This window comes from Homarus americanus, unplaced genomic scaffold (assembly GCF_018991925.1).
Source record: "Homarus americanus isolate GMGI-L3 unplaced genomic scaffold, GMGI_Hamer_2.0 scaffold49158, whole genome shotgun sequence".
Lineage (NCBI taxonomy): Eukaryota > Metazoa > Arthropoda > Malacostraca > Decapoda > Nephropidae > Homarus > Homarus americanus.
Window position 1 is genome coordinate 141,019 of NW_024725670.1, and position 23,982 is coordinate 165,000.

General features: G+C 42.5%; 1 protein-coding gene across 1 annotated transcript in view; it reads left to right on the top strand.

The window, feature by feature from the left end:
• LOC121865275 (glycine receptor subunit alpha-2-like) overlaps positions 1 to 23,982 on the top strand; it is a 91,720-nt gene that overhangs the window by 54,820 nt on the left and 12,918 nt on the right. The window contains 2 exon segments of the mRNA XM_042364630.1: positions 21,053 to 21,135; positions 21,707 to 21,841. Of these exon segments, the coding sequence (XP_042220564.1) occupies positions 21,053 to 21,135; positions 21,707 to 21,841 (218 nt within the window).

The window sequence follows — 23,982 nt, forward strand, 5'->3', positions numbered from 1 at the left end:
GAGTTCAGTATAGCCGCCGCAAACACTGACTCCCGGGAAGATGTTCGTCACCCTGTAGCTGTTGGTGGCGTCCTTGGGCAGCAGAAGCAATTTAGATTACGTGGCTCATGCATGTGGGATTACCGTGTGGATTACCGTGTGGATATTGAGTCTTTCTTATAAGGAGGGATTTGGGTGTGTGAAATATGGAATTGCCTTCGGATAATAACAACAATAATGATAATAACGATAGAGAGGATGATAATAGTAAATAATTATAATAATAATAATAATAATAATAATAATAATAATAATAATAATAATAATAATAATATAATTTAACCAATCAATCCATTAACGATATGAACACACGAGTTCTTCACCAATCACTCACCATAAAAACTGTACCTAGAACACAACGAGAGAGATAAAGAAAGAAAGAAAGAAAGAAAGAAACAGGTCAGATTCGCTCGAGTTAAGACTTGGGCAGAGATTCAGAGAAGGTGAAACTTGCTGCAGTGAGATGGTCAAAGTTAGGCGGAGTTAGTGGCAGTATTTAACAAAAGACAGGAGTTAGGTAGACGTATTCTCGTGTCCGTACGTCATGTCCTTCACCCGGCGGCTAGATTGAGTCAGGGAGCAGGAAGGGAGAGAGACAGGGAGTAAGGGGGGAGGGAGGGAGTGTGGGTCACGTTCACAGTGGAGATGACTTTTAATAGGGTGAAAGGGAGGGAGTGTGAGGGAGGAAGGGAGCGAGTGTGAGGGAAGGTTTGATAGGGAGGAAGGGGGGGAGTGTGAGGGAAGGTTTGATAGGGAGGAAGTGTGAGATAAAGTTTGATAGGGAGGAAGTGTGAGGAACGGAAAGAGCGTAAGAAAGTCTTTACTCATCCTCCAATCTTCACCCCCCCCCCCTCTGTATCCACCACGTTATTAACAGTTAATTAAACCTTTACCTTCTACATCTACCTGTATGCATGATCTCATTAACACTACACGGAGAGAAGAATTCATTATGCAGTTGTGGCATGGCAGAGAGAGAGAGAGAGGGAGAGACTTCTTTACCCCTCTCTCTCTCTCTCTCTTTCTTTTTCTCTCTCTCTCTCACACACACACAGGAATTTTTCAAGAGTAGAGGAATGTCAGGATTAAAAATAACACGAATAAAAAAAAATGGACCATTGACCTAATAACGTAGTGGAACAGTCGGTGGTGAGTTTAACTAACACATTCGAGGTCAGGGAATCGAACCCACCTCGTAAAAAAATAAGATTGTTTTTGTTTTTCCTCATGGTAACTCAACCAGAAACTGGGTATAATTTCAGCTCCATTTAACTTCTCATTCTTTTTGTTTTTATTTTTTTTTTAATTTGTGCCGTGAGTTAAGTGAGGCTGTTACACAAGTTTCCACAACACTTAACTAACAGTCAGGGTAGAGAGGTGTTGTTGTTTGAGGAATATAGAAAATAATACACACTCACAGTATATAAAATTATCCACTTTAATTACGGTATTTGGTGGATAATGAACATGTTATGACGTAAAGATTTGATAAGATTTTAATCGTGGGAATGAAGGTTTAGTGTTATTTAACTTATTACAGTGAATGACGTCCTTATGTGCTGGGGTTATAGAGAGCAAGATATCATGACAAACTGTGGCTATATATCCCTTGTGTGTCAACCTTTTGATTGGTTTAAAACGTTATATGTAGTTTTTTTTTTCGTTATATATTATGTAAAAATAACAATAATAAAAAGATCCAATAATATAGAAAAATAAAGTAAATAGATATTATAATTCCAATCTTCCTTCAAGTGTCCCTCAGATAGCTACCAAATATTACCATAAATACAATGCTGAGGGAATTTTGTCCTCAGTCTTTACATTCCAACCAGGAAACATTTCATCATATTCAAATTTATTTATTAATTCATTGTCTATCCTATATTTTTTAATGGTAAGTCCAACTCAGTATTTATTGCCTGTTATTCTGTCTAATTCATAACAATTGGTGGTTCACTACAAATGATTTATTTCTCTATATATAAACCCAAACAAAGTAATGTCATTTAGGTTATTATATTTTGTAGTTTATTCCAACAGTCTATCAACATGAAACTGCTGTTGTATTGGTGAAAATTGGCTCGTGTTTTCCATGATGCCCTTGAGGGGTCTGCTGGCCATGAACACTTTATGCCAAGAACGTTTTGTGGTGTCTGTACAAGGTTTCTATAGTGTTCTATCGTGTGTGTGTGTGTGTAGGTTCAGTATACTCAAGTTAGTCCAATTCCTTCCAGTGTTCAGTGTATTTAATCAGTGTTAATCCATTCACTTAGTAATTGTTCCGTGTGGTGGCATTTAATCAACATAATCAGTATTGGTCAGTTTAACCAATAATTGATCAGTGTAGTTAGTAATTCAGGAGTAAAATCAGTATTCGGTCAATAGGACAGTGTATTAACTATTTGCTCAGTATAGTCAGTATTTAGAGTGGTCGAGTATGGGTCAGTGTCATCTGGGTAAATCAAGAAGAGGTTCAGTCAGTCGCATCTTGACCTGTTGACCGAGCAGGTGCCTTCCTCTTGAGCTGCTGGTTCCTGGTGTAGTGACCTTGATGGTTCATTTCACCCTCACATACCGGTAGCTCTCCCCTTAGCCAAGACTGTAAATATTAAAGCCAAGCTGAGTTCTCTCTTGCCTGGTATGAGAATAGTCTTATGAAGGAGAGACTTCACCTCTTGATATTTTTCCGATAATTGTAATATAGTGATACTTTTATGAAGGAAATATGTGTGTGTGTTATGTTTAGTGTATTCGTCTAAGGGAGAACAGGAAATGTCTCTGAAAACTTAAGGTAAAGAATAAGAACACATTCAGAGTTCCAGCGAGTTCAATATATCTTGAGATTTTTTTTCTTCAGCCGCTAAGCTCACACAAGACGGAAAGATTAAAGCCCTCAGCGGCATTATTGGTGGCAGCGGTGGGATATGAACCCGCGCATCCGGAGAAGTTGGTTTTAATAGTAAATGTTCTATAAAACTTTTTTCCAATAATTATTTTTCGCTTAAACTCCCACAAAATGGAGCATCTATAATTGCATGGGTCTGTTTCTTTGTCTAGCTGTGTATGTCTGTGTGTCTGTCTCTCTTTGTTTACATTGTAATATCTGAACTGTAAATCGAATTTCCATGCACCAATGAACAATATTTTTGACATTTTATTTTACCTTAAGGGAAGAGAATTCTTGTTGCTGTTGTTGATCCCTGACTCAAAATTCAAGATCTTTGTTATTAAAATTAGTAAAATGGTCAAAGTTTATTTTTTAATATCTTTAATTTTAGTTTCCAACCCGTAACACGATTTTCAAGAAACAGATGAGCTTGTTAACTGAGACGTGATTCATTTATTGCTGAAGTTTAATTATAATCTTATATGACTTACCTGGATTGTTACTGCAGCTTGACTTGACTTGTTTTCGTGACTTGACTTGTGACAGAAGTTTGTCTCTTTTCTGATTGAGACTTGGCGTGTTTCTTACTGAAGCTGAATTTACTCTTAGTAATACTGAAGCTTGATTCGTTAGTTACTGATATTTGACTCTTTACTGATACTACTGATACTTGACTCTCGTTACTGACACTTGACTCGTTATTATTGCAGCATAAGAGATGACAATCAAGTTGGTGCTGGTAGTGGTGGTGGTGATGGTGGTAGTGGTGATGCTGATAATTGTGGTGATGGTAATGATAGTGATGGTGGTGGTGTTGATAGTGATAAAGATGGTGCTAGTAGTGATGATGGTGGTATTGGTGGTGATGATGGTAGTGGCTGTTATTTGTCAACACTGAGAGACAAGAGATAAAGGTTATAATACCTTGATATATATGCGCGCCATTGTGTCTCTTCCCCTATGAGAGAAAGTCAGTTTGGTTTACGTTTCTTCTCGCTGGAATACATTAGAAAGTTGGATGGAATTCTGGAAACTTTTTAACTTTCGAAACTTTTTTTTTAACAGATAAAGTGATTCCGTTTTAGACATTTTTATTTGACATTTATAACTTCTGAAGAATTTTACAGTGATGAATCGAAATGGACAAGAAAATGTAAAAAAAAAATTAATTGTAAATAATTTTTTTAGAGAAGTAAACAAGAATTATTATACATTGTTTTTTGTTTTTGTTTTAAGAAATGTGGGTAAAAAAATTAAGTTTTCTCGTGTGATAAATATAAATTGATGAGGAAATCTAAAAGAAAGTTTAAATTGTGAATAAGATAAATTACTGTAGATAAGCAAATGAAAATTACCTTATGTTTATTAAAGTATATGAATATGTATTTAAATCGTTAGATAAGATACGCATGAGTGAAAAATTAACTTAAGATTATCAAGAAATATTATAAAATTTTAAAGTGTTTATAAGATAATTAGAATAAACACTAATATATAAATAAATATTGATAAAGACGTATAATATGAAAACTATGAATCATTGAATTAATAAACAAGAATAAGGTCATTAACAAGTAATTAAACTCTTGCTACATTAGACTATTAACTCATTTTTCTTTTTCCCTTTATTAATTATACAGTGTGATGGGGTGAAGGCTACCGGCTGGACGTAAATATATTAAATGGCAGGGTCGGTCCGTCTGGTCGACACACGTTTGTACAACAGCAAAATCGACGTTTAAATGGTCATATATTTGGTAGCGTGTGTGTGTCTGTGTACGTGCCTGGCGTATGTACATTTGCCTGTGTGTGTGTATCTGTGCCTTTGTATACGTGTGTGTGTGTGTGTGTGTGTGTGGTGGGACTCAGCAACGGTGAAGAGTGCTGGCCGAGGGAACAATGATTCAGCATTAGTAATCGGAAATCAATGTGTGTGTGTGTGTGTGTGTGCGTGTGTGTGTGTGTGTGTGTGTGTGTGTGTGTGTGTGTCAGAGTATTGTTGGTGAAGGTTGTCCACTGACACTATTGCCCCTAGACCACTCACACCACCTTAAACCACTCACACCACCTTAAACCACTCACACCACCAACTTAAACCACTCACACCACCAACTTAAACCACTCACACCACCTTAAACCACTCACACCACCAACTTAAACCACTCACACCACCACCTTAAACCACTCACACCACCAACTTAAACCACTCACACCACCAACTTAAACCACTCACACCACCACCTTAAACCACTCACACCACCAACTTAAACCACTCACACCACCACCTTAAACCACCTAAACCACTCACACCACCACCTTAAACCACTCACACCACCAACTTAAACCACTCACACCACCACCTTAAACCACCTACAGCACAAATGGTTAAAACTGTGGTATTGGAGGCAGTAGACTAGGCGGTGTGCTGTGCTGGAAGGTGATTTATCTGCATATATTAAGTCCACCCTAGACCCGTTGATTTGTCACACGGGGGAAGTTTTGATAGTGAGGAATGGGACTAAAGCAACACCCTTACCTCTCTCTGTCTCTCGCGGTTGGACGCCTGTTAGGGATAAGACAGTTTCACCACAAAACCTTCATTCAATAACTAAGTATTATCACAAGTTTGGAGTCAGTCCCCACCACCACCTGTCTTCTCCAAGTTATCACCCTCGCTACGATGGCTCTATATTACACCCGCTACTATACCCCACGTGTATAGTGCCTTGATAATAGAGTCTTATAGCAGCGGGTATTATAATGATTCCTTAGACTTTCCTTTTATGCCTTGAGTATAGTGACGATGTTTATAATACACGGGGGTATTTTTTCTCTTGGGGTGAGGTGGGGTGGAGATGGGGCGGGGTTCACCATTTCTCCCTCATGCACTCCTCCCTCACCACACACACCCTCACACACACACCCCTCCCCTCCACACACCCCCCTCCCACACACACACCCCTCACCACACACACCCTCCCCACACACACCCTACACACCTCCCCACACACACCCTCCCTCAACACACACACACCCTCACCACACACACCCTCCCCACACACCCTCCCCACCACACACACCCTCACCACACCCCCCTCACCACACCTTCCCCACCACACACACCCTCCTCACCACACACCCTCCTCACACACACCCCCTCACCCACACACACCTCACCACACACCCCCTCCCACCACACCACACCCCTCCCTCACCACACACCCCTCCCCCACCACACACACCCCTCCCCCCACCACACCACCACCCTCCCTCACCACACACCCTCCCCCACCACACACACCCCCTCACCCCCACCTCCTCACACACCCTCCCCACCACACACACCCCACACCCCTCCCTCACCCACACCCCTCCCACCACACACACCCTCCTCACCACACACCCTCCTCACCACACACACTCCCTCACCCCCCCACCCACCCCCTCCCCCCACACACCCCTCCCCACCACACACCCCTCCCCACCCACACACCCCCCCCACCCACACCCTCCTCACACACCCCTCCCCACCTCACACCCTCCCCCACCACACACCCTCCCTCACCACACACCCCTCACCACACACCCTCCCCCCACACACCTCCCTCCCTCCCCACACACACCCTCCCTCACCACACACACACCCCTCCCCACCACACACCCCCACCCCCCACCCCCACACACACCCTCCCCACCACACACCCCCTCCCTCACCACACACCCTCCTCACCACACACACCCCTCCCTCCACACACCCCTCCCCTCACCACACACCCCTCACCACACACCCCCCCCTCACACACACCCCTCCCTCCTCCTCCTCACCACACACCCCTCCCTCACCACACACACCCCTCCCTCACCACACACACCCCTCCCTCACCACACACCCCTCCCTCACCATTTTTACAAACTCTAGACATAATTTTAAAGTTAAATTAAATTAAACGAGAGAAGAAAAACATATTTACTCCAAATCTCATAACAACCAAAGGAAAACTTTTTTAATGAACACTGCGTCAAAATATTCCTCAAAAAAACACAAAAGACAAAAAGTAAAAGAAATAAAAAAAATTGTTCGGCGGTAGCTCAGTGTTTGAACAAATTATATACAGGAAATTGTACCAACTCTATCGTATAATTTTGGGAAAGTATAACAAGTTAGCTGTGAATTATATTTTCTGCCTGATAATTATTTTTTTTATATAATACAAAATACCAGATTTAAATATAACTAAAAAAAATTAAATGTGGCTTTTTTTTTATCTTGAAATACAGAATCATAGGAAAATATACCCAGATTTTAATTTAAATTCTGGGTATTCTTTTTGGATGACCCTGTTTACACCTGGTTACTATATAATCATAATGTGTATGTATGTATGTATGTATGTATGGATGTATGTATGTATGTATGTATGTACCAACGACAGTGTTCATTTTCTTTCTGAGGGGATAACTGAACTAATCTGTTTTGTATCTTTAGGAGAGGTATGTTAGAGTGTTTGTTATGTGTGTTAATGGTGGTTCAGTAATTAAGGTCTTGAAGTGAGTATTCTTAGGTTAGTACGTATGTTAGTTATCAACAGTTAAAGATTCAATTGACCGTTGTTGGTACAGGCATACTTTACATACATACATACATATACACATTGACATACATACAGACGTACATACATATACACATTGACATACATACATACATATACACATTGACATACATGCATACATACATACATACATACATACACATTGACATACATGCATACGTACATACATATACACACACCAACACACACACACACACACACACACACACACACACACACACACACACACACACACACACACACACACCTCCCGCGGTCATTCCCTATATTTACATTTACTATTAACCAATTACGAAACTTTATTTTAGTAACTGTTAAAAAATAAAAAAAACTTTTGTCACTCTCGACCAGAAACTAATTATTTTGTATATTTATATAACAAGATTTAATTATAATTTTGATAATAAGCGCTTGTCTTAATTGTTGTTGTTTATGGTGTTGTTCTTAGACAGAGAGACAGAAAAATTAAGGCTCATGGTATCGAGGGGAAAGTTTTTAATTGGATAAAATCATGGCTCACCGATAGAACGCAGAGGGTCAGCGTAGATGGTGTTAAATCTGAGTGGGGCCGTGTAACCAGTGGGGTTCCCCAGGGGTCAGTACTAGGCCCACTCTTGTTCATAATCTACATAAACGATCTAGATACTGGGATCAGCAGTGATATAAGCAAGTTTGCGGATGACACCAAAATAGGGCGGCAAATTAATTCATGGCAGGATGCAAATGCATTACAGGAGGATCTAAATAAACTGCAGGGGTGGTCTGAAAAATGGCAAATGAAATTCAACACCAGCAAGTGCAGCGTACTAAATATTGGAAGAACAAATACTTATAATGTATACAGCCTTAACAACATCAACCTAGAGAAGTCGACTTGTGAAAGAGACTTAGGGGTATTTGTAAACCTGGACCTACGGCCTAGCAAACAGTGCGTTAATGTTCGAAATAAGGCAAACAGGGTATTGGGTTTTATATCTAGAAGTGTAAGTAACAAGAGTGCAGAGGTCTTATTGCAACTATATCTTGCGCTAGTTAGGCCGCGCCTCGATTATGCGGTTCAGTTCTGGTGCTCCTATTATAGAATGGATATAAATTCACTTAGAGTAGGTGCAGCGAAGAATGACAAAAATGATTCCGGGACTTAGAAACCTTCCATATCAGGATAGGTTAAAGAAACTTAACTTGCATGCCCTAGAAAGACGAAGAGTGCGGGGAGATATGATAGAAGTATTTAAGTGGGTGAAAGGAATCAATAAAGGGGATATAGATGGAGTTCTTATAATACCCGAGCAGGATAGGACTCGGAGCAACGGATTCAAGTTGGATAAGTTTAGATTTAGGAGGGAGATAGGAAGAAACTGGTTCACAAATAGGGTGGTAGACGAGTGGAACAAGCTTAGCAACTTTGTAGTAAGTGCTGGAACTCTGGAAAGTTTCAAAAGGAGGCTAGATAGATTCATGGATGATAGAGAGTGGTAGTAACTCTCGACAGGAGCTGCCATGCACAGGCCAACCGGCCTATTGCAGACTCCATATTTTCTTGTGTTCTTATGATACAGACAGACAGCAGAGAAAGGAAGAGAGAGAGAGATACTGTGTTTTACTTATATATATATATATATATATATATATATATATATATATATATATATATATATATATATATATATATATATATATATATATATATATATATACAGTAATTACTTTTTCTTTTTTCTTAAGTTTTAGTTCTGATTTTCTTTACCTATTATACAGAAATAAACACACATTATTTTTTTAATTATATACCTACCTACATTTTCCCTCTATCATATACTGTTATAGAGCAATTATATAATTTTTTAACTCCTCTTTAATTATTAAACTTATTATACCATTTTAAAAGAGACAAGATCAAAGTAGAAAATAACTTAGGGGAAAAAATTGAAAAAATCTTATGGTAAAATTGTATTTGGTGATGGAAATTATCAAGTTAAGGTAGAGTCTCAACGTATTGTTACTGACATTTTATTATTATGGTTATTATTATTATTATATTTATTATTGTTATCGCCGCTGGCTTCAGCTACACAAGTGCTGGCTTTTGCTGCCTTCAGCACCTCCACTCGACACCGAGTGCCTCCCAGCACCTCAACCGATATGCTGTCTACGAGTATCACCTCACTCAAACAAACATAAATCTCTCGGCCTACGACCACGTACGCCGCGACCTCCCTTGTAGACTGTAGAGGTGTTGTGACTCCCATGTGGCCACGCGACCTGTGACCTCGCCAGATGTTTGTAAACGTCGCAGCCATAGAACAAGCGTTTCGGAGTGTTACCGCCCACTGGGAACCGCGTGGACAGTGTTAATAAATTGTTAGAAATAGTTTAGTTATGAGAGTATTGAAGATGTAGGAGAGGGGAGTGGAACGACCTGAGGGGATGTTTACAGCCGAGTGGTCCTGAGTAGACAGTCGTGCAGGTGGTAGTGACTGTGTGGCCTCCCCTAACTCACACAACCCCTTACAGCCATACTGTGAACATCTCCACCCTCTGCTGGCAGTAGTGAACACATCAACTCACAATCCTGTCTCTGAGTTTTGTGCTAAGACAATTTACACAGTACTGTTGTCTCTTGGAACACCATACTGATTTGCATCGACCTGCACTTGTAACTACAACCTACGTGATGACGTACCCCTTAATACTGAAATATTGTGGACTAATTCTGCTCGTAATAACGTGATGTTATAGAATCCTGTGCCTACTCGTTTTCTGCCTTATCTGTAGCAATAAGACAATGTGGAGTGAAGCGCAACTAAGATTAATAGAGTTATGTACTTTGTATTACGTCACTATTTTTAATGATCTCATGTACTGTAGTTAAGATAAAATTGTGCGAGACTAATTAATTATGTATCAGATGGATCACCATGTAATACTAATGAACGCCTTGTTCCCTGCAGGTTTTTGACCATATCAATTAATATTGAGTGCATTAAAAGGCGGGTTTTAATCATTCCCTTCGACTTGCCCGTCACCTGACCGTCCTTAACTGAGGCGGTTACAATTATTATTCTTATTACTTTTTTTAATTCAATAATTTTCACACGTTATTACATCTTGACTTTCGAAGTAGTATAAATTTACATCCTAAGTGGAAATTGGTTGAGATAGCCAGATGTAAGGCCTTCTGTCCGTATATCAGATTGTCGATAGATTTCCAATAATTATTAATCAAACAGCGCCCACTTCAACCCACTGCACCCCACTTACACCCGCCTCCACCCACCTCCACCCATCACATCCCACCTCCGCCCGCTTACACCCACCTACACCCACTTACACTCACCATCGCCCACCTACACTCCACTTGCGCCCACTTACACGGTAGTTACACCCATCTCCTCCCACACCCACCCACACACTGGACAGGTTATTAATACCTGTAATGATCTCTGTCGGGTGATTGATCTTAATTACTCAACCTTAAGTTAATGAGGAGAGTAATTAGAGTCTGTTGATGGTGGTATTTGTATGTATATTATGTATGTTGTGTGTATACTATGTCTGTACTCCATTTATACACATTACTTATTTAGCTCGCAGCGTGTGGCAATGTATTTTTCATGTCACCACACGCTTAGATAATGTGCCTGGCGACGTCTGGAAGCTGCTAATGTACCACTTGCCACATGTCGCCTGAGAGGTTAGGTGACCCATAGAGAGTGTAGGGAACCCCCGTCTTGGCTCTCGCACCTCTGTACAATCCAGCAAACAGAATCTACAAAAACTCTACAGGTGTTTGTGTTCGCTCCTGTAGTTAGAACTGAGTACCCAGAACATGTACAGTATTGGTGATGGGCGTTACTGATAATAAACTCTCTCTCTCTCTCTCTCTCTCTCTCTCTCATGAGGTTCCACCGTTGACTGGTTCCATTTAATTAATTTCCTTCCACTTGTGAATTGTCGACCACCACCTGTAGTCCTGACCTGCAGGCTTCTGTCCTACGCCACCTGCAGGCCCTGACCTATACCACCACCACCGTCTGTAACTCTTACCTGCAGGCCTTGACCTACACCATCACCACCATCTATAGCTCTTACCTGCATGCTCTGACCTACACCACCACCTGTAACTCTGGCCTGCATGCTCTGACCTACACCACCACCTGTAACTCTGATTGCAGGCCCTGACCTACACCACCACCTGTAACTCTGGCCTGCAGGCCCTGACCTACACCACCACCTGTAACTCTGGCCTGCATGCTCTGACCTACACCACCACCTGTAACTCTGGCCTGCATGCTCTGACCTACACCACCACCTGTAATTCTGACCTGCAGGCTCTGACCTACACCACCACCTGTAACTCTGATTGCAGGCCCTGACCTACACCACCACCTGTAACTCTGCTTGCAGGCCCTGACCTACACGAGGAAGGTTTACAAAGCTTAGTATTGGGTGAAGGATATTGATGACGTTGGCGCTTTAATTCTGGAGTTGGTGATTCAGGTTTGAGAATAATGTTTACTTGGGGCTTAGAGAGAGAGAGAGAGTGAGAGAGAGAGTGTGAGAGAGAGAGAGAGAGAGAGAGTGAGAGAGAGAGTGAGAGAGAGAGAGAGTGAGAGTGAGAGAGAGAGAGAGAGAGAGAGGCGGGTGAGAGAAAGAGAGAAAAGTATAAATACCTCACTGATAATTGATCGAAACTTCAGGTCTCTAATGACGATTCAAGCGTCATTTGAGTTATTAAATACTGCATAAACTACTACAGGTGATTAGAGATATATTAGTGAGTTAATTAAAGATTTATCTCATTTACCTTCTTTATGTTGTATTTTGACTTATGATACATTACGCTGTATTTTGAGAATTTATTGTGAATTCGCTGTAACATTCAGTGAACCAGCGCCATCTAGTGACATATTGTTGATTCACTCACCACAACAATGACTTTCCGAATTATTTGGTGAGAGAAACGTTGTGTGATTGGTTCTGTTGTGAGGGAACGTAGCCAATAGAATCTGTCGTTATATTTTCAGATGGGTTCGTTTATAAGATGGTGGAGTGGTGCTTCTTTTGTTGAGCCTTGAGCAACGGGTTCGGAAAAATGTTCGGAAGTGTTCAGTTACTCAAGAAGTTAATGGTGTGTGTGTGTGTGTGTGTGTGTGTGTGTGTGTTAAGATAAATATTGCTGTGGACTTGTACTGCTCTCATGAACACTAAACATTATATGCCTTGAAATTTAAAAGCTTAATCTATATTTTTTTTTCTTACTATATTTTATTTATTTGTCTATTATCGATATCATTTCTAACATTTGTATTACGGACTTCCTGTACTTAATTAACTATCTTAACTATCCTGCCCACAGTGGACGAGTTGTTGGTCGGAATTTTTTCGTAAGATGGCAGGTCAATGGGTAAAGAAAATACTTAAATTCACTATGGTAATGAAATTTTGAAATAAATTGGGCCAAAAAGTGTAAAAAATAAGGGTTAAAGTTGCTACAAAGTCACGTGACTGCGAAAAACTCTGTGATTGGTTATGACGTCACTGACTAGCACCAGCCGCAGAGCAGGAGCCTGGAGGTGGCCAGCTGTGGTGTATGTGTTGTTACCAGCAGGAATACAGGACTAATGGCCATATACAATGTTGATATGCACAGGCATCGTTAGGTTAAAATAAATTACTGCTCAAGTATCATCGTGTGTATTTACTTGCTGGGTGCCAAAATGATGCAAAAGACTGATAACTCCAACATGGAAGTTTTCATCACTTCTCTATTTCATGTCTGGAAAATGTAAGTTTTCGTCACTGATGTCTATATTTAATGTTGTGGAAGGACTAGGGACGACCATGACCAGGGGATGGGCTTAACATGATCAGATGACAGATGTAATTTAATGTGCGTCATAACTGGGTGGCGGAGTTCTTGATAATACTCTACAATCATAAACACATCAGTAAATTTCTTTCATCTGCCTTGATGAACCCTGGAAGTAGTTGTCCAACCTTCTGTAAATAAATATTATTAGATAATTAATTGTGCTTTACTGTGCAACACAGTACAGCTGTAATACATATAAATACTACTAAACACATTACTAATTCAATGGATATTTGCTGCCTCTACTACAAATTTCATAGAACTATAAACATTCCAAACAATATTGGTATTATTTTGGTTTTGGTCATCAGGGGAACCTGAAGATTCTAACTATGGGATTAAGTACTTTAAACAATAAGACACATTATCTCTACGGGATTTCTGTCGCTAAACATTTTTCGATCGCTTACGAAAATACAGGTCATATGTTAAGTTAGGTTAGGTTAGGTTAGGTTAGGGTTTGATAAGTTATATTATAAGTTATAAGATTAGCTTAACATACACCGGTGGGGGGTAGTAACCCAAAACTAGTGATTTTCGATAAAAATGAAGGTCTAAATCGTTCATAACACATGGCAAACCACCAGAAAAAACAGTGTGCATGTTTAAGTACAGGGATGACCAAAACTCAACATTTTCCCATTATAGCCTATCTCGAATCTAAACATCCAAATACTTATGGTAGTTAAAGTAAAATTTTACCCATTAATTAATATAACTGATGATATATCCCAATGCATTCTTAAAACAAAGTCCAGACAATGTCATAAATTCTAAATTGACTCGTATCTCCATCTAGTACTGATATACTCGGTAAAGGCACTGGGGAAAAAGAGAAAGTCTACCCGGTAAGAATACATGACAGCTGAGTTGGTGTGAACATGGAAGTTTTTATGTCCATAAGCTGCTCTTCACGGCACATTTCTTCACTTATTCCATGACTTAGACCCTTAAAACTTACCTGAACGTGGCATTTGGGGTCTGAAGAGGCCATCGTACTATCTCTGACTGCAGCGGTGAGTGTGTTGGAGAACGTCGTCTGCGGGGAAACTGGTGACGTCATAGCAAATGGCGGCTCTGTTTCTAGAGAAATAAACTTCTCTCAACTATTATAGCAGGACTTTAAACTTTGATTACAAATTATATATACCGTATCACTCTACGAACGTGGCAGAGTGTATTTCTTTTGTTTACTCAGAACAGACAACGCGACCGTCGGCGTGATGGTTGGTATAATGTGTTAACTTCGTGTGTCTCTCGTTATATCAGAGGTAAAACACAATACCTTTACTAATTTAACTTGTCTCGGCATGTTAGAGAATCACCGCACCGAAAACCAGAGAGGAAATGTAGTCCATGTGAAAGTTATCGTTGTAGTTGTGAAGTAATACCACGCTACAGTTCCCAGACGTGACCACACTCGTCATCGTCGTCGCCTCCCTCAGGGTGGGACAGAAGTATAGCAGCGGGAGAGTTTCGTCCTGTTAGACAACTCTTGTTTACACCAACACTTCAGAGTGAGCCATTGTGGTGGTCAGGCTCCGGGGACTGGTGGTGGAGCCCCGAGGACTGGTGGTGGTAGTGGAGCCCTGGGGACTAGTAATGGTGGTGGTGGTGGTAGTGAAGCCCCGGGGACTGGGTGTGACAGGATTCTTTAAACTGTGGTGGAGCCCCGTACTGGTTAACACACGATGGTCGTGAAGGTGACTGCCGGCCTCCCCCAGCACGTGGTAGCCGGGGAGAATAAGTTTACCTCCAGGCAGGTGCTGGTGCTGGTAAACGCCCCGACATATTGACTCACGTTTATACACCTTACCATCATCACCCTCACCTCTCGCCTCGTGCTGAAAGTATTATCCTTCAGCCACTGTGATCACCTGAAGGTTAAACACCCCACCTTACTTTACCTAACGATTAACCCCTTTTACGACGACCTATTTTAATCTAATCTAACCTAACCTAACCTAACGCTGCCACAATTTAACCTAATCTCCCCCTCCCCTCAGGTAGCGTTAGAGTAATTAATTATCAGGTGAGATAAACTGGAGGACCTAATCATGAGGTGATCCAGTCAGCGGGAGGATGTGTTCTCGTCCCAGCGACTTATGTACACATTAGCCTCTGTATGTTTACTATTGTGTTGAGGAAGAAGGAGCAAGTGTTGTGTTTCAGCAGTGAGGCCTCAGGTGTGTCCCCGAACACCTGCTAATTAAGTGAAGTGCAAATCTCACAGGCTGGGTGGGTGGATGAGGAGGGGGAGGATGATGATGATGGTGGGAATGGAAAGACAACGAGATGAGAGAAAGGAGAAGAACGAGAGTATAAATATAGATAGTAATAAAAGAAATAATAATATTTGTTTAATAATTGATTCAGTTTAAACACAAAACTGTTTATATATACAAAAGAATTTATAAATGTAATTGAATAATTTATTCCCTTGTGAACACACATGAATTATTTCAATTTTTTTTCAATATTATTCATGCAATTTATTAAATAAATTACGTTGTCAAACCAGCTTTTTTCGTACATTTTAACTAAATGGATCACTCGTGCTTGTGGTAAAATGTGTTGTAATATAGAACGGTTAAGTTGCTGTGCTGTAAAACCTTGATTATAAAGTACTTTGATGTTTGCATTAACAGATTCCCTTTGATGTGTATTCCGTCTTTCCCTCATAACTCTGTGTCTCACTGTGTCTTCTGGGGCTTATGAGGCCACCTCTGGGTCTGTGTTATAGCGGACGTGGTGAAGTATACAGCCCTGTGCAGAGAATGTTGGAAGATGAGACATATGATGTTTAGCAAGACTGTCATCCTCAGGGGACGCTTGTAAACACAAACATCAAGGGACTTTATAAACACCCTGTGCGGTGCCAGATGTTTACATTGTGGGTTAACGTGAGACTTGTCTCTGGCGTTATTCCCCTCCTCCTCCTCCTCCTCCTCCTCCTCCTCATTTTCCTTTCTCTTCCTTCTCTTCCTCTTTCTCTTCCTCCTCTTCCTCCTTTTCCTCTCCCTCCTTTCCCAGACGACTCCCCATTCTCCTCCATCTCCCTTATCCTCCCTTATTCCATCCCTATGTCCTTCCTGATCCCCCTCCCTCACCTGGCTGCCTAGATACGGCTTACGTTGTCATTGTATATCGCGAGTTTTATCTTATCTCTCTCTCTCTCTCTCCGGGTTTTCGCAGGCCAGGCCTCTTTTGTGCTTGATGGCCACGTCAGCGATAGCATTGTCTTGCCCAGTGTGTGTGTGTGTGAGAGAGAGAGAGAGAGAGAGAGGGGATTAAATCTCACCTCCACCGTAAATTTGGTTTCATAACAAGTCCCAATATCCTGCAGGCGAGGCTGCTGTATAGGTGGGAAATCGTCGAGGCGTCTTTTCCAGGAAGGCTGTACACCCATCCTGACGAAGGCCACGGGGGATAGGTGTTGCTCACAGCTACGGGCGGGGTGGCGTGAGGTGGGGTAGGGTGGGGATGGGTGTGGTGGGGTGGGGTGGGGTGTTGGTCCTCTCCTTGCTGTTAGTCGCTGGTCGATCGGTGACACTTACCAAGGGGAGACACCTATTCTTGAAGAGTCTTTAAAGGGGAAGATTTTTCATTTCCTTTAACTGGGACTAAGTGAACGTGTCTGGTGAAGGTGGAGTTTTATGTGTAGTGGTGATGGTGTTTTGAGGGGTTTTTGTGGGTGTTAGGGCTCTCTCTCTCTCTCTCTCTCAGTGGGGTGAGGGAGGGTTGCTTACAGAGGAGACGCACAACAACTAGTCAGGAAACCATCGGTCAGTCTCACAGGTTAAATGGCTCCCAGTCTAGTGCTCTGTGCCCTGTCCAGGATAGCTATTGTACGATGGGGGCGGGGTAGGGGGGGCTAAGGGTAGTGGGATAGGGGATGGAGAGGAGGGGGTGGAGGTGGTGGATAAGTGGTAGTGGGTAGGGGATAGAGAGGGGTGGGTAGTGGGAAGGTAGGTGGCTGGGTAGGGAATAGGGGAAGGTAAATAGAGAGATGAAGTGTTAATAAGCTGAGGGGTGGGGGAGGTGGGAAGGGAAGGTGACTAGAAGGATGTGGTTAGTGGAGGTGGATGGATGGTGGGTAGGGGAGGGACTGGGAGGTAGGTAGGGGTTAGGGAAGGGTGTGGGAGGTATAGATTGAACCCTTTGTTTATGCCGGAGTAAACATAAAGATGAAATGGCCTGTCCAGATAATTGTTGTTTCGGATCACCTCACGATTAACCCCACTAGCTTGTTTCACCTTAACCTAACCCAACCTGACCAACAAAACCAACCCCACTAGCTCACCTAACCCACCTGCCTAACCCAACACCAACCAACCCACTACTTGTTTCACCCAACCCAACCTACCTACCTAACTAACCCACTAGCTTGTTTCACCTTAACCTAACCCAACCTGACCTAACCTAACCTCACCACCAACCAAACCTCTTGAATTTTGGCTGTGAGGAGAGACTTTGCCAGGGTGTGTTGTCTTACGGGGGTATACTGTTTGCTGTTTCCTCTCGGCCCTCTCGTCATCACTGGCCAGGCGTAGAACAGCTGGTCGTGCGGCTCATCAATTGTCGCTCCTGCGTCCATTTCTCCCCGTAGTTCAATTCTTAAAACACGTTTTTTTTTATCCTCTTCCACAAATCGTTTTTTTTTTTTCCTTCCTCAAGAAAAGTATTAAGAATTTTTCTCAATATACAATTTCTCTTTATTTCATCTCCACCCCCTACCTCTGCCCCCCCCCCCCACCCCACCCCACCCCCACCTTCACCTCCCACCTCCATACCCCACACCCCACCCCAGTCCACCTCCACTCCCTACCCCCCACCCTCACCTCCAGTCCCCCACCCTCACCCCACCCCTCCATATACCCCCCACACCCCACCCCACCACCCCCACTCCTACCCCCCACCCCTCACTCCCACCCCTCTACCTTCACTCTCCTACCCCTCCATATCCCCCACACTCCCACTCCCCCCATCCCCACTCCCACTCCCCCCACTCCCCACTCCTACCCCCTCCACACCCCCACACTCCCACCCCTGTCTACCTCCACTCCCACCCCCTCCCACCCCCACTCCCACCCCTCACTCCCACCCCCTACCCCCACCCTACCCCCCACCCCCACTCCTACCCTCTACCCCCACCCTACCCCCTCTACCCCCACTCCCACCCCCACCCCCACTCCTACCCCCCACCCCACTCCTACCCCGTCTACCCCCACTCCCACCCCTCTACTCCCCCACTCCTACTCTCACCACCTCACCCTCCCACTTCTACCCCTCTACCCTCATGGCGTGAATGAATGTCCACAATGTAATCAGTCAACCAGAAAGATTATTTCAAGAATTTCTTTTTGCCTTAATGAAAATATAAGAAGTGTATTGTGCATTCTGTACAGAGAGAGAGAGAGAGAGAGAGAGAGAGAGAGAGGGAGAGAGAGAGAGAGAGAGAGAGAGAATTTACTTTATTTTGTATAATTTTGTATTTTGTTTTTTATTGTGTATTTCATTACAGTATTACTTTTTGAAATTTAATTTTTATTTTTTTTTTATTTTTGTGTTATTGTTGTTGTCTTGGGATCACGTCTTTTCCTGTCACACCTTTCTGGCATATCTTTCACCTTTGTCATCTTTCTGTCATATCTTTCCCCCTGTCACACCTTTCTGTCATATCTTTCTCCTGCACATCTTTCTTGTCCTTATCTTTCCCCTGTCACATCTTTTCTGTCATACCTTTCTCCCTGTCACACCTTTCTGTCACATCTTTCTGTCACATCTTTCTCCCTGTCACACCTCTCTGTCATATCTCCCCTATCACATATATCTCTCTCTCAATTCTCATCACACTATGCCATCTTTCTCATCACTTTTCACACCTCAGTAAACACCTTTCAAAATTAATTAAAATTACACAAAAAAGATAAAAAAAAAGAATTGATTAAGACGTGTCCTTTCTTAACTTACTTCTCGTTAATGGAGTCCTAACCCTTTTAAATCTTTTCCATTCCTCCTATTCTGAATGTTTTCTTCCGTGTGTGTGTGTGTGTGTGTGTGTGTGTGTGTGTGTGTGTGTGTGTGTGTGTGTCGTCTTCCTAAAGTCGATGCTCTGATAGTGAGTTGGTAAGGCGCTGATGATGTGGTGTGACGCAGGGTATGACACTTCAGTAAAATCATCATGCAGGTTTACATTTGGTTCAGCAGTGTACAAAAGGCTATGCAGGTATACAGTTCAGAATATAAGACAATACAGGTATACAGTGTATAGACCATAAGGGTATACAGTTTCCAGAGAGTGCAGGTATACAACGGTAAACAGTAAGGCATTATCTGTTGTTTCTTACTGAGAAGTAGAGAACCACAACAGGTAGAACAAAACAGTGATACCAACAGCTTGTGGAGAGAGCTTGTATATGTTTAAAAAAATAATAGCTCTTTTGTTTATTCCTCACTTAATAATATATAATGACAGGATAAATATATAGAACTTTGGGGAATTTATAGTTTTTTATTTATTTTTATTTATTTATTTATTTTTACTTTTTTTACCCTTTAATGTTTGTGTCTCTTCAGCTTAGTCAGGGCATTAGCACACACACACACACACACACACACACACACACACACACACACACACACACACACACACACACACACACACATACACACACATACACACATGCCTGGTACACGGTGATGGTTCTGAATATGCATGAAGCTATGACAGTTCAGTGGACTTGTGTGTGTATGTATGTATGTATGTATGTATGTATGTATGTAAAAACCCCTTAACGACATTGTCTTAACCTCCTGAGCACAACGTCATCGTACTCAGTGGATAACGTTGTTGTACTCAAGAGGTTAAGACATCTTACTCAAGGGATAAAGTTATTGTACTCGGGGTTTTAAGTCAATCGTAATTCAAATGATTACCCTATTGTACTCAACGAAATAAACCATTGTACTCAAAGTATTGAGCGATTAAGCCATTGTACTCAGGTAATTAAGCTATCTCACTCACGAGGATAATCCATTGTACTCGAGGTTATTATCGTACTCAAGGAATTAAACTGGGATTGTAAAGTACAGAGTGTGTGTAATGTAGGAACATACCAACACCGGCCCCAAGCCTCTACCATACATGACGTAAACATCTGAGGGGGGTAGGGGGAAGGAAGGGGAGGGAAGCTGAGGGGTAGGGGAGGGAGGGAGGGAGGGGAGGGAAGATGAGGGGTGGGGGGAGGAAGGAAGGGAGGGTAGGTGTCTCTCACCTCTAGCTAATTCCTCTAATGAGATTATGGATAAGAAATAATAACTTAGATGTATATTACAGGTGTGTTATGGCGTTCAGGTGTGTTATGGCACGCAGGTGTGTTATGATATACAGGTGTGTCATAACGTTCAGGTGTGTTATGGCGTGCAGGTGTGTTATGATATACAGGTGTGTCATAACGTTCAGGTGTGTTATGGCGTGCAGGTGTGTTATGATATACAGGTGTGTTATGATGTACAGGTGTGTTATGGCACGCAGGTGTGTTATGATATACAGGTGTGTCATAACGTCCAGGTGTGTTATGATGTACAGGTGTATTAGAACTTACAGGTGTATAATGGCACGTCTCCCTCCTACAGGTTAAAGCTCACCTTCGCCTGTATGATGGAACTCTCCCGCTTCCCTCTAGACGTACAGGTCTGCACCATGGAGATAGGTTCATGTGAGTACTAGTCCTCTGTTCATGTGAGTACTAGCTGATTAAAGCTGTCCTTATTTGAGCTTAAGGTGATTAAAACAGTCCTTATTTGAGCTCAAGCTGATTAAAACTGTCCTTATTTGAGCTTAAAGTAATTGAAACTGTCCTTATTTGAGCTTAAACTGCTTAAAACAGTCCTTATTTGAGCTCAAGCTGATTAAAACTGCCCTTATTTGAGCTCAAGCTGATTAAAACTGTTCTTATTTGAGCTTAAACTGCTTAAAACTGTTCCTATTTAATATTAAGCTGATTAAAACTGTCCTTATTTAAGCTTAGGCTGATTAAAACTGCCCTAATTTAAGCTTAAGCTGATTAAACTGTCCTTATTTAATATTAAGCTGTTTAAAACTGTCTTTATTTAAAAAAAATGTAAAGTGTCCTTATTTTAACTTTACTGGTTAAAGATGCACACACACACACACACACACACACACACACACACACACACACACACACACACACACACACACACACACACACACACACACACACACACACACACACACACCTAACCTCTTCTACCCCCCTCCGACAGTCTCCAAGACGACCCAGGAGCTGAACTTGTCGTGGAAGGAGGGCGACCCCATCAAGATCTACCGCGGGCTGAAGATGCCACAGTTTAACATCATCGACAACCAGACCGACCGCTGCCATGAGGACTTCCAGATTGGTGAGTAACCTTGGTGACTGGTGCTACAGGTGAGTGGTGTTGTAGGTGAGTGGTGATGTAGGTGAGTGGTGATGTAGGAGACTGGTGATGTAAGTGAGTGGTGAGTGATGGTGTAGATGAGTGGTGATTGGTGGTGGTGGTGGTGGTGGTGATGTAGAAGACTGGTGTTGTAGCTGAATGGTGAATGTTGGTGGTGGTTAGTGGTGGGTGGTGGTAAAGTGGTGGTGGTACAGGTAGAAGGTATTGTCGGCAAACAGAAACAGGCAAGCAGGTAATGCTCATTAGCCACCAGGATAGACCACCATAGTCAGGAGAAGTAACCACCCACTCAACTACCACTACTACCACCACCACTCTCCACCACATCACCACCTTTAAATCTCAACCACCACCACCACAACAACAATCTCCACTACCACCACAACAATCTTTACCACCACTACCACCACCATTACCCCAGACCCTAGACATAACACAGATAAAAGACACACGTGCAATATCTCCCTTCCCCCCCCTACTCCTCCCACCCACCCTCCCACCCCTACCTCCACCCCACCCCCTCCCCCCCACCCCTCCCCCCCTCCACCCCCACCCCCACCCCCCCTCCACCCCTACCCCTCCCACCCCCTCCCCCCTCCCACCCCCTACCCCTCCACCCCTACCCCTCCCACCCCCTCCCCCTCCCACCCCCTACCCCTCCACCTACCCCTCCCACCCCTACCCCCCCCCACCCCCTACCCCTATCCTTCGTGTGGCCTTAATTGAAACCTGACACTTACCTGGGCAGGACACAAGAGCCAGTCTCACCTGCTCTCCTCCTCCTCCTCACCTGTTTGTTGTGACCCCTCAAGTTGTTTTGTTGACGGTTGTTATTTACAAATTGAGGTCAGATGTCTTTTGTTATTTTGGGTCTGTGTTTTGTTGTGTTTTTTGTTAATTACATATTATTCGTAGACTACTTACCTATTTCTTACCTATTAATTATCGTCTTGTGTGAGGTGCAAGTATGTGAGGTTAAACAGTGCGTGATACCTGGGTGGGCTCTGTCTTCCTGCAGGTATTGGCAACGCTTCCACCTGTACCTATACTGACTCTAATCTGGTAACAGTGTAACTCGCTACGCATACACATCACCAGCTACACACACACCACACACCTTAGGTACACTCGCCTCCAGGCACATACACAAACTAGGTACTGTACACATATCACGAAGTACACACACAACTAGGTACACACACACACACACCAGGTACACATAGTACCCTCGTCACAGGTGTGATTAACAGACAGGTCTTATTGTGGATGTGGAATACAGTGTGTGTGTGTGTTGTGTGTGTGTGTGTGTGTGTGTGTGTGTGTGTGTGTGTGTGTGTGTGTGTGTGTGCGTGAATGCTTGTGTAGATGTATATGTTTGTGACGTTTTATTTATGTGTAAGTCTCTCTCTCTCTCTCTCTCTCTCTCTCTCTCTCTCTCTCTCTCTCTCTCTCTCTCTCTCTCTCTCCTGAATAGAACACTCAACTAAAATTAATTCCCTCATTCCTTTGTACGTTTCAAAGGACAGATAAAAACAATCCTATATTGCGTAAAAAAATCCCTTTTTTGGATTGAGTTTGGAGAGAGAAAAAAAAATATTGACATTTGGAATTTATTTTATTTTTTATCTCCGTGGGATTTAGTGCGTTTGGGCAAGACGCGAGCACAGGTGGGCCTTTAATTGGATCTTTTAGTGTTGTGCTTTTGTTCTTCCTAACCTATCCTATCCATCTAACCCAACCCTCCTAACCTAACCTAGCCCCATCTAACCTAGCTAACTCAACCCATCTAACCTAACCTAACCTGTGAGGGAGATTTTTGGAATTTTAAACGTATTTTGACGGGTTTTTTCTCCATATTAAAAGTATTGTTTACATTATGTGATCCCCCCCCCATACTATGTGATGACAGACCAACGTTAATTTAGATCTAGGAACCAGAAGTTAATGCCAGATATTCCCAAGTGTTCAGGGAATTGTGTCCATGGCTGTACGTTTGTTTATTTACAAGGGCATCAACAAAAACAACAACAACAAAACAACAACAACAACAACGATTAGAGAAGAAACATTACCCATAAATCCCTTAGTGGTAATTGGTGAGG